General features: G+C 44.2%; 1 protein-coding gene across 2 annotated transcripts in view; it reads right to left on the bottom strand.

The window, feature by feature from the left end:
* Nucleotides 1-12,718, bottom strand: part of PITPNM3 (PITPNM family member 3) — a 299,986-nt gene that overhangs the window by 74,249 nt on the left and 213,019 nt on the right. For both annotated transcript variants that reach the window (XM_019511015.1, XM_019511016.1), the window contains 2 exons: nt 8,456-8,645; nt 5,402-5,521 (listed from right to left, as the gene is read on the bottom strand). In XM_019511015.1, the coding sequence (XP_019366560.1) occupies nt 5,402-5,521; nt 8,456-8,645 (310 nt within the window). The remainder of the gene's footprint in view (nt 1-5,401; nt 5,522-8,455; nt 8,646-12,718) is intronic.

Raw genomic sequence — 12,718 nt, 5'->3', positions numbered from 1 at the left:
AGTAGCTCTGAAAGGGAAAGGGATTAACTATTCTTCCCCTAGTGAAGTCTGCCAGCTGCTGGCTAATGACTGCACTGGAGGGAAGGGTTCAAACTCTACCCCCACACAGCATTAAAAAAAATTCTTTCCTGACCTATTTTTCTGTCACATGGCTCTCTCCAGCATCCTCTTTTGGACACAGTGGGATCATATATGGAAGCGCTTCTAAAATTTCTTACTCATTTGGGGAATACACCCTAAGATCAGGTCTCCAGCAGCCTAGCTGGTTCAAACAGAGAACTGTTCCTTTTGAAAAAACTTGCCATTTAAGTAGACAAACTGATAAAAGGCTGGATAAAAAGAGAAACCACTCATGTTCTATTGAGGGGAAACTGAGGTGCAGAGGGAGCAAGAGACTTGCCCAACATCACACAGGAAGCCTGTGGAGAAATTGGAATTTAAATCGAGCCACCGAGAAAACGCGTGCACAGCGCTCTCCGCTTTGCACCGTGCCACTGCAGCATTTCAAAGTCCCCCATAAAACCGAGATAATGTTATACAGGGCCAGGAAAAGATTTCCCTCAGCCACAGTGGGGTCAAGCCTAACTTGTTGTAAACTGCTATGCAAGGTCCTTGCTGTCGAGTTATGTCAGACACGCAACCCTATAAAGCAAAGCCTGCAGTTTCTCTCTAGTGTAAGCTTGCCCATACCGCTAACTGGCCTCAAGGCTGCCCTGCAATAATGGCCATGAGGACCATTTAGACCCTCTCCCTTTCCAGTAATGACTCCTGCTGAGAATAGTTAGCAAGGGAGCTCAGGTGACCGCCTTTCTAAAAGGGAAAGACAGGACACATGCCTGCCTCCTTCCCGCAGCCGGACTAGAGCTGAGCGGAGCGGAGCAGGGAGTGGATGCGGGCTGCTGGGCACAGGATCAGAGCACCCTGCTCCGGTGCCTTTCCCTGGGAGCCCCACACAGGATGTGCACTCCCTGCCCACTTGGTGGCAGCAGGGGGTACAACTCTGCACCACCGCTGCCCCCGCTGCTGCCAGGTGGGCAGGAGGTGCCTGCCATGGCAGTGCAGCCAGCGCAGGGCCCTGGGGCAGAGCAGCAGGGTGGGGACCCCCGAGCTCACAGTGGGCAGCCTGCATCTGTCCTCACCCCACACACAAAGCTGGGGGGGGACATGTGCCCCTGCCCCATACTGCAAGGGGAAACCCGCCACTTCCCGCATATCCTCACGAGTCCAAGACAAATGTCCTGGAGTCATGCAGCCCAGGACCGGGACTAAGTTCCCATGCTGGGACTTCCCCACCCAGGATGGGTGGTCCTCCTAAGGGGGGGAGAGGGACCATTAAGTGCCAATGACGGGTCTTTGTCCAGCCAATGCCCCAGCAACAAAGCTGAGACGAAATTTCAGTTCACAAATGAGAGCAAGCAGCCATTAGATGGGAAAGGCTTTCAGTCACAATTGACCTAGGCCAGGCGTTCACCAGCAGCCAGAGGGTGAAAGGATCAATTACCTAGTAATTGATCCACCTAAGCCATCCAGTCCTGTGAAACAACGATTTCTCTGGTCACTTTTGCGGCAGTATCACTATCAATTTGTGCAGAACCACTGCCAGTGGAAGCACATAACATTCGCTGATGCTTGAGAAACCCTATACGTTGTGCAAAAATGGTTACACACAATAAAACTAAGATAAAGGTGATGTGGTTCATAGAATCATAGAAAAATAGGGCTGGGAGGGACCTCAGGAGGTCACATCTGTCCCAAGTGCCACATGGCCAACCTGTGCTTTCAAAGATGAGTCAAAAAGCACTGCTGAAGTTTAAATCTCATTGGTTTAAACACCTAGAGTCACATTCAGGGTCAGCTGTCTCTGGTACACTGCACAGGAACACTAGGCCAATTTGGTCACAGTTACTTTAACAGTACCTGGAAGCAGCACTGAGAAATAAATAAAACAATGGCTAGAAAAAGAAAATCAGAAAACATCTCATATTAGAAGAAAGCCATTGAGACTCCTGACGATATTATTTATTCCCATTTAAAAGATTCAAAAACCCACTGGCCCAAGCTGCGGCCACCATAAGAGGCCATTAACAATTCAACTGAATCTCGGCATCACTCAAACGATCAGTTCAACGGAAGTGCAGCTAGCCACCTACAAACAGCTTGTCTGCCTCTTCATCCTTGTAAGAATCAAACCCTTAGCCATCTCCAATAGCCCCATCAAACAAATGTCTGCCTCTACAAGACCTCGACTCCTGCAGAATGCTCTTTTGCCCGCAGCAGCAAAAAAAGAGCATAATTCTTCTCTTCTGTGAGGCAATGTATCCTAGGGAGCAGGGCACTTGTACAGGAATTTGGAGACATGGGCTAGATTTATGGGCCAGCTCTATGACTGGCCTGGGTCATTTAGGGTGCCTGCAAACATGCTGCGAGGCTGCTCCGATGCACTGTAATTACAGTGCGTTGGAACAGACTTGATTAATCAAGGCGGCTGGAGTGTGGTAATTACGGCACTCCAGCCAGCCTCTGCATCTTGTGCATCAGCACCCCTGTGCCTCAAAGTGGTGCCGGGGATGCTTTAATTAAAGCTCGTCCAATGAGCTTTAGCTCAAGCACCTCCACCGCCGTTTTGAGGCACGGGGACGCTGATACATGAAATGCTGCAGCGCTTTATTTTGAGCGGCTCAGCTCTAATTAAAACATCCTCCCCCTACTCCAGAGCATGTATAAAGGTGCTCTTAGTCTCTAGCTGTAAAATGGGGATAATCAGTACTGACCTCCTTTATTAAGTACTTCCAGATGCATATTGCTATATACTCTGTAGCAGGGGTGGGCCAGATGTGGCCTGCCAGGCCATTCTACCTGGCCCGCAGGGCCCCTAAAAAATTTAGAAAATTAATATTAATCTGCCCTGGGCTGCCTGTCATGTGGCCCTTGATGGCTTGCCAAAACTCAGTAAGCGGCCCTCTGCCCACAATAATTGCCCACCCCTGCTCTGTAGGCATTAATATTGTTAGCCTAGTCAGAGCAGAATGCCACTTACTGTATTTCTCTAGATTTCCAGAGTGTGCAAACAACTCTTCAAGTAGTGCTTTCACAAGTCTTATCCACGTAAGAGTAGAGAACACAAATTTGTCTCTGTGTATGATGAAAATTCATACTGTAATTCTCCTCTGGGTTACTCTGTGTGCACTAGGACTCAAAAGATGAGAGAGAAATGAAGATGGTATATTTTAGCGGTGCTGCAGGGGAATTTTGTCACTATTTCTATTATAATTCCCTATTTACATTTCCATAACACATTAACATCCCCTCTCTCAATAAAAGTTGCTAGAGCTTACAGCTGTGAGCCATTCAGAGAATATAACGTGCAATGCGTTACCCATCTGACTTATTACTATAAAGCATTTGAAATGGCTGGTGTATGAAGGGAGCTATATAAACTTAATTTATTCTATTTTTAGAGTTCTTAACTAGACCATAAAATTCTTCTCTGGGTTCTGGTTTACAGTACAGGATTCCCAGCCTCAGGTGCAATTAGTTTCATTCTGTGAATGCCTCTACACTTGGCAAATAAAATAATTCTATTTTACTTATTTCTCCTGCTCTCTCAAGCTCCTCCCTCAATATCAGCTGTCTTCATACCATGATCCTTGGTAGTGAATGAAGGTCACCAACTCATATTCTACCCAGGCCAACAGACCACCATCAGCAACAGCTGTTGGCCAAGTGACAATGATACCACTGGGAACAATTTCCTTGATTTTGAGAGATGATGAAGAACATACAATGGCTTCTGAGCTTATTTCTGGACCACGCTAGAAGTTAAATGGTCAGCCAGCTGGCAAAGTTTGCCAACACTGCTTTCAGTGGTCTGAGACCGGCCTGTTTTGCAAGCGAAATACAGGTGAAAAAGACCATCTGCTCTCACCAGCAAGCTCAGGTGGCCAAGCTACAGACCAGCACCTTATTTCTCAGACCCTAGCCTGGCTGCTGTGCACAACACCTCTCCAACAATTTGCACTCCTAAGATCAGACTCCTGCAGCTGCATTGATGCAGGCCTTTGTGAAGCCCCAAGCAGAACTGGCTGCAGAACCACGACTGCATTTCCTGACCTGTGCTTTCTGTGATATGTCCCATACTGGGATGCTTAAGGGCTGGACACTGGAAATCCGAAAAATGGGACCAACATGGTGGTTCATTATAGGACTACATACTGTCTTACCAGTACTTGGACAACGTCTGGTTCCTTTAAAGAAAATGTCATTCTAATCTTCTTTAATACTCTTCATGCTTGGTTCTCAAAATGCTGAACAAAGGTGCTTAGCATCATTACCTCCATTTTAGAGATATTGAGAAAGTAACACAAAAGGACGTGCCCCTGGTAACAAAGCCAGCCAGGTCTTTGAATCCTGGCTTCATTCCCTCATGCCTTGATGCTTAAGTAGATTTATTTTAGAAGGATTATTCGAATTCATCCTAGACCTTTCCCTCCTCCCCCACCCTGCTACATGTGCATACAATTATGCCATTTGAATATTAATCTTTAAAAGCACCCTGATAATTCTGCTACTTCTCTCACAAACTACTTTTCTGAGCAGATTTGCCATCTCCAAAAATATCAGGATTTCATATTCTTCATTAGAACAGGGTCCAACAAGAGGCATCAAGGTGCACTTTATGGTTCATGCACCCACTCCTCCAGTGACTGGCATTCCTCAGTCTAATCCTTCTCATGAGCCACTAAAACAGACTCTTGAACATGCCTTAAAGCTGTATTAGCCTCCAGCAGCATTAAGAAATTCCAGATGCTATGGGAAAGAATTAAAAACAGCAGATTTTAACAGCAGATAGCCTGCAGACATGTGAACTTCGAGGCAAAATTGGGGGCAAAAACCTTGAGCAGATGGCACACTGGGTCCAGCTGTGAACAAATGAGCAGGGCATTGGGCATTGAAAGGCAAGAAGGTAAAAACATGAGAAAAAAATGTCCCATCCAATTCAGGGATAAACTGGCCACTTGCAGGGGAGAACTAAATAGCTTCTGGGAGTTGGTTTTAAAGAGTTACAGACTCATGATACAAGTCAGGAGAGCTGGATTTGCCAAGTCTTAACCTATTTGTATCCATGGCTTATTATGGGAAGAATATAGCTTTAAGCCCACAGTTAGATACCAAAAAAGTGCTCTGTTTCTCCCCCACCCCAAAGATGGGGCAGGAAAGCCTGGGAACATGATGAAACGCAGAAGTATGGTCTGGTCCTCTACCAAAGAATTGTCACTTGGAATCAAAAGCCAAAATGTTTGCTAGCAATGCAGTTCACCATGCCTTTGTACTTGTTCTTGCAAGCAGCTGCTTTATCTGGTTAGATACACTCCGGGACATTTACCTGTGGGTTTTTTCTTACCTGTATGCTGCTGATGCTCCCTCTCCTGCTACTGTTCTGACTCTCGCCGGCTGCACTGGCACTATAGCAAATGGCATCGAACCCCAAAATTCCTCCAATGCAGTCACCAATGAGGCAGACCTAGAGAAATGAGAGGTTACGTGGGACATACTCAAAGGTATTTTCCAGCTAGAATTTCTATAAATGCAATAGCAGCCTGGAAGCAGTTATGGCTCCCTGACCCTGACCACCTGAATGCATTCCCCTTGAAAGAGAGACAGCAGCTCGGCGGCTACTCAAAAGTCACACCACAGGTGCTGAGGACCCACTGGTTCCAGTTCCAGTGAGTACTGGCATAGTGTCACCTTGCCATGTCTCTCCTCTCCCCCACACCCCATGTGTTCCTTATGCCAAGGGCTGCTGGCACAGGGACTCTTTCCACCAACTTCATACCGGCAAAAATTTCCCTTCATCAGACAAAAATCCTTCCTGGATACTTAGGCCAGAATCCAGCCCAGGTAATCTGGCCCAACAATCTAACATACCCTTTAGATTCATATGAGCTTTTCAATTCTTCCCAAATGCATAAAGGTGGCTAAAAAAAGATCACTGGAAAAGTGAAAACATGCTGCTGTTCATTGGTCAAAGCCCAGGAGCAAAAATGGCAAGAGAGGGCCGCAGTGGAGAGGATGCGTCATCCTGGCACGTAAAGGCGTAAGGCGTTTTTACACATGCTCCAGGAGTGGGAGGGAAAGGAAGGGCACTTTAATTAGCATGGCTCCACAAGACACTCTAATTAAAGCTCCTGCAGCATCTCATGCATCAGCATCCCCATGCTTCAAAATGATGGCGGGGGCGCTTTAACTAAAGCTTGTCAAACAAGCTTTATTTAAAGTGCTGCCACTGCCATTCTGAAGTGTGGGGACACCAATATACGAGACAGAGGATGGTTGGAGCACTTTAATTAGCATGCTGATTAAATCGAGCCTGCTCCCACACGCTGTAATTACAGCACATTGGAGCAGCCACTCCGTACATGTACAGGCAACTTTAGTATTCAGATCAAAGTCTTTGGATGGAGTTTGAAATGTTTGGGGAAAGGAAACTCATTAGTGTGGGGCCAGGAAAACCTCCATTTCTCACTGTAGTCCAACATGTGGCAGCAAGGCTGCTCTAGTGAGTTGTCATCAAAAGGCAAACTGAAAAATGCAGGCAAGTCCTCCTTTAGGGCAACTTCTACTTCCATAACAATTCCCAGTCCCAAAGCCTTAAATGGCATTCACTTCTATGACATTCAATATACTAACCACCTTTTAATACAGTCACTTTTGACTCAAAATACTATCCCCATTAATGTTTCATAAGGGCCCTTCCAGCTCTGCGTGAACCTGTGAATGTCTGCAGCAAAGACCTGAACAATTTCAGGCTACATTTTCAATCCTATCTCTAAGTTCACTTTTCCATATGTGGAGGATAGAGGACATATAGTTCCCATGATAATTTTGTTCTCATTGTTTCGGGTTGGTCTCGGTTTTCATTTTGAGGGAGGTGTAGGGGCTCAGAGTAAGATCGGAGACCAACTGTGTGGGTTGCTGTATACAACATAGCAAGAGGGAGTTCTCTGCTGAGGGCAGTTTGCAATGTAAATAGGTTGGACAGAGACATGGTGGAAGAGGAAACAACGCAGAGAGGCAGAGGTGAGAAAAAGTCAGAAAGCGGGTGAGTGGGATCATCTGGAATACATCAAGGCCCCAGACTCCCAGTCCAGTGCTGCTAGGTCATATTTTTTCACTAAAAGACTAGTGTAATGAATGCAAAAAAATCCAGAACTCTTGGTTCCAAAATGATAACAAGTGTAAAAATGTCACTTTTTCCCTTTAAGAAAACCAGCTCTTCTCCTGATTGTGGGGAAATATGCAGAGCGTGTACACTCTCCCAGATGAAATATTAATATGTGCTTTGCAAAAAAAAGGGGGGGGGCCTTTTCTGTGGCGTTGGCATAAAGAAAAACAAACCTCATAACATTCAATTTCTACTGGAAAAAAAGATCTGTTTTTATAATTATCTCTGTAACTGGCATAATTTTTCTTTGCATAATTTCACCTTTCATAATGTTCCATCATTGTGGCTGGGTTATTTTTATGCTCCAAGCAAGAACCGTTTACTATGGATATTAAACTCGCTACAAACCAAATTTTAGTTTAAAAGACTCCAATATGCCACAGTGTAATCCTATTATGGTTATGAAAAAATTATTTGTTTATGTAATAAGACGCATGCTTTCCTCAGAAGATTACACTGCATCTTTGTATTAAAAATCTTTTCTGAAATATCCCGGTACTTCAGACAACTGTATCTATTTAGCGCTCTGGAAGGACACAACACAAAACAAATCTGAGCACCTAACGTTGGGTAATGAGTTTATCCGCAGTGAAGCTGGAAGGTATTACCCTTTTGAAGCTAGAGGGCTTTGGCACACACAACTGTGCTACAAAGTCCATGACAGCTTTTCAATCAAGGTCATGGGGATCTGGATCAAGCCCAGAGGAGGTGATTTTGCCCCTGATCACAACTGTGGCAGGACTGAGAATTGAACCCTGCTCGCCCAAGACCCAGTATAATGTCTCAGGCTGCAGTTTTATTGTCACTGTGATGAGAGGGAGTATATCAGCACAACTGATTCCCTATGGCCCAATACAGGAAACCTTTCCATCTCCATCACCTGCAGACTGGGCCACAACCAGAGCTCCTAGGCACTGTGCTGATAGACAGTACGGTAAGCACTCAGGAATCAGACTGGCTGGCAGAAAAAGTATTAGCATTTTCTATTAACTACCTACGTTCACATCTGACAGATGCTGCTCTGATTTCAGAAAGCGTCTAACTCGCCCTGGGCACTTAACAGGCAGTTTTGCACACAGTTATTTCCACGCTAACATTTCATCATTGCATTTTCAGTGTCATCTCCACATCAGCGACTTGATGCACTTGACACAAATCAGGAATGGCCTAGAATTATGGCCAACCAGCTTTGCCTGAAGCATTTGTCTTGGATGCAACAGGAGATTGTCCTACCTGTCCATTAAAACCAGCCCCATCCTCAGACTTGAGAAATTCATTGTAAACTTGGTTGGCTCTGCTAATCACCATGGCAACTGCATCTTGGTACTGAGGGGATGAAATGGCCAGCAAGGGCAAGGCAGCCAGTGGGATATGGTCTTCACTACTGCTGAGGCAGTTTTCATCGTAGCTGTAGGGATTAAGACTAAAGAAGGAGACAGGGTGATCAGAAAAATGCAACAAAAGGAAGCACATAGCATTCTCCACCAGCGTCAGCATTTGAACAGAAGTGGTCTAGGCTATTCAGGTTCAACACAAAATGATACAAACATGGAATAATGCCATGCTAAAAAACCCATACTTTAAAAAACCCAAAACCTAGGGCTTCCTGTGTTGGTAAAGCTACCTTAGATTATTAGCGCAGAGGGCACTGCTATGAATCTAAATTTACTCTTCCCCGACTCGCACTCCTTTTCATTACAGAATAAAACAAATAAAATCAAAGGTAGCAAACAAATTACCCCGTTTCACGTATTACCATAACACCCCTCCGAACAGGATGCACGGATGCTAAAATACTGTTGCCTCCAAAATAAGTGGCTCTGACTGACATCACTGAAAAAAGAATAATATCTTTAGAGCTGAAACCTTGCATCAAATTTGTGTAAACAATCTTTACTGAAATCTTAGGTTTTAGACCAAATGTTGCCTGACAACAGCCCTTTAAAAGAGAAAGAACAAAACCAACCTGTTATTGAGCAAGGATATAAAAGGAGTTTTAAAAATGAACAGCTTATTGTCATATCAAAAGACATGCCAACTAGCATTACAGAAAACCAACATTTAGATTTCCTAAATATTGGTTTTCCACCATTTAAGATTTCAGCCCTGCAAGTCTCCCAATACTAACCTGCCATTAATGCCTTGGGTGATTTTTGTTTTTTGTTGGTTTGGTTTGGTTTGTTTTTTTTAGGGTGAAGGAGAAAACCACAACCAGAATGCAAAAACTGAAGGTCATATCACCTTATGCCAGATCCTCTCAATGCAAATTAATGCACCTTTAGAGACCAGAATGAGGCCAAACGAACTTTGAAAATTAAGCTGGATTTCATCCAAGGCTGCAGGGGTGGAAGATAAATACATAAGAACAGTACTTTGCATTTACCCTCCCAAGATCTCAGAGCATTTTAATTAAAAAACAAGGCAGCTAAACAGTGTTTTACAGATGGAAAAACAAGCACAGGGCTACCGGGTCAGGTTTTCCAAAGAGCTCAGGGCCAAATGTTTAAGTGTAGGCACCTAAAACTAAAGGCGTGCGATCTAGCTCCTCAGTCACCACAGCCTGATTTCTTAACTGAAGTGGCCAAGACAAATGGAACAAAAGGAAGTTCTGCATCCAGGAAATGGGGGGCCTGAGGACTCTACAGCTAACAGTCACGATGAGAAAGCAACCAACCACATCTCCAACTAGAGGAAGACGAAGCGCAGAGTCTACTTAAAGATGCCCATAACTTTTTCCTGTAACTGACTGAAATACATTAGCTGGCCAGCTACTGTGGTGGCTCCTTCAGTACATTCATTTTTAGAGCACTGCAGAGTCTAAGTGAGGGGAATTTAAATGGCACAATTACTCACAAACCTCCCAGATGCTTTTAAAATCTGCAACTCTAAATCCTATTCTCCCACTCTAATAGTCCCCTCTCATGCTAGGTTGACCTGGGTTGCCGTCTGCCTTTAAGCCAGTGGTTCTCAAACTTTGAGATACAAGGCACCTAACCAGCTGGAAAATGCCAGCTCTTAACTTTCTTTTTTTCTTTTTCTTTTTTACTATTGCAAAATAATAGAGCAGTTCCAATGCAAAAGAACTCAAAGACCCAACAGGTCAGAATATTTTTGCCACTACACACACACACACATATATATAATTTGACACATACACACATACATACACACACATACATATATAATTTGACACACACACACGTGTGTGCAAACTAAAACAATATATTTAAGGTTAATTTCAAACATGCATAAACTTTTTACAAGCTGTGTGTACACACATACATACACACACACACACACACACACACACACACACAGAGTAAAACATATATGTTTTACTTTAATTCCTATTTGAAACCTCTGGGTTTATCTTGTGAATCATGTGTAGGTAGGTGTTTGCATGCCTAACTGCTAATATTGCTTGGCACCCTTAAAAAGATCTCATGGCTCATAACTGAGAATCTGTTTAAGGATCTGTAATAACACAACTCTGCACTACAACTCCTTTTACCTGTAGGTCTCAAAGTGCATAATCACCATTAACCATGCTTCCTCCTGGCCCTTGGGGTTCAGTACAGTTTTTACAACTGGTATGATTTTGCCCTACACAAGTATGATTTTGCCCTGGTAGGAAGGGCTTATAAATAGCTATATAAGGATTGCAAGGCTGGCTCAGATTTGAAGTCCAGCACCATCCATTCAAGAGCAGTCAAGAGAAAGTTTCCGCACCCTGTACTAGGCTGGTATGGGATAATCTAACCCTACAGTTAATGTCATGGTGATCTTTTACAGTAAGAGATTAAGTTAAATGCATTGTCCTTAATTGGTTACATGTTGGTCTCTATTTGGAACTTGTGGGATTGGACTTCGCTTTACTCCATAACGCAAAATGCTTCATGGAGAAGGAGGAAGTGAATTTCACCTGCAGAGTTTTAAAAACTTTCCTGAAGCTGGTGAAGTGGAGTAAAAGCTGAGCCAGTAAAATCTTCTACTCCAGCCACTGAGTCCGGCCCTTTTTGTTCCGAATGAAACTCAGGGGCAGGGGGGTGGGGGGGAGGAAGGGATACCTGGTAGAACAGAAGTACCATTACTCTCTAAAGCCTATGGTCCCTGACCCAGGCCAGGACGGCATCTGCACAGATACAGAACAAGACAACTCTCCCTGCCCCAAGGAACTTACAGCAACGCTGCAGTAAGCTACAAGCTGTGTCGCGTTTCCGAAACAGATGCATCGTCAGTACACAGTCCTGTTGCATTTGCCCCAAAGATCAGCAGCAGGTAAAAGGTGTGGGGAGATGGAAACAAAATAAGACACAAAAGCAGCACCAGCTTCCCAAACACGACTGTCACCACCTGTGCACTTTGCTTGCCTGCCGCTTTCCTGTCTTCCTGACTCATATCTTCATGGATTCTCCTTAGTGTCAGGTCCCCATGTGCTTCTCTGTGCCTAGTACCATGGAGTCCACACTCCAGTAGGGGCTTTTAGGTGCTATCATATTCAAAAGTATGCAGTTTGACATAAGACTGGGGCTTTGGCCCTGTCAACACCTGCGTGCTAAGGACATGGCACTATCATTTAGAAGAACAGAACTACCTATAAACACTTAAATACCCTGGTCAGTCTGCAGTCTTGCTTCAAGCCTCACTGAAAATTTCCACGCTTGGCCTGTGCTAAGGCACTTGAGTGACAGAGATTTTGCATCTTCAGGACAACAGAGCTTTTATGTCCTGGAGCCCTGTTGCTTTGCCAGGCTGCATCAATGTATCAATTAACATGGCTTCACCCTGCCAGCTGATTAGACCATCCAAATGCAAAGCAGGCAGAGATCTCTGAATATAATTGATAACCAAAAAATAAAAGAAAATAAAACTGAAACTTAAAAATATATTAAATAAAAGGCCCTGTTGGCCAGAATGATTGACAAATAATACCATTACAAGGAAAATGTGTTTCGAAAACATGGTTTAGATGTTTGTTTCTGTATAATATTGTTTATTATACAGAAAGAGCAAGATGCAAATCAAATTCACAAGAGAAATACCCACGGCTGAGCACATTCAAAAAATAAGCACCCAGCAACATAAATGCTCAGGAGTGGTTAAAGGAATTCGGATCAGGCTGGTACCGAGCAATTAATTACCTGGTAGATTAATCACAAATAATTAGCTGGTTTAGAAAAACAACAGCTTACTTTGGTTTTGTTTGTTTGTTTTTACTGTAGAGGCCAAGGCAGGGGAGACTTTTGCTGCTGCTGAAAATGGGAGGGTGGGGGAAAGCAAGCAGCACTTCAAGAGATTATGATGAACGAGAAGATAGGCAGGATGTCAGGGGACAAACCCAAAGCCTTGTTAACGTGGTGCACTGGCAACAGGCTGGAAGAGACTCTTCCAAGCACCACATGCTGGGGTGGTTAAAAGGAGCAAGCAATTGGCTGGAGGAATCAATTTGCTCTTCTGCAAGTGCCATTGGCTCATTAAAAGCCAAGTAATACTATG

Source organism: Gavialis gangeticus, unplaced genomic scaffold (assembly GCF_001723915.1).
Source record: "Gavialis gangeticus isolate Ggan-Ray unplaced genomic scaffold, GavGan_comp1, whole genome shotgun sequence".
Taxonomy (NCBI): Eukaryota; Metazoa; Chordata; order Crocodylia; family Gavialidae; genus Gavialis; species Gavialis gangeticus.
Note: the sequence above shows the minus strand (reverse complement) of the source record. Positions and strands in the feature narration are given on the sequence as shown.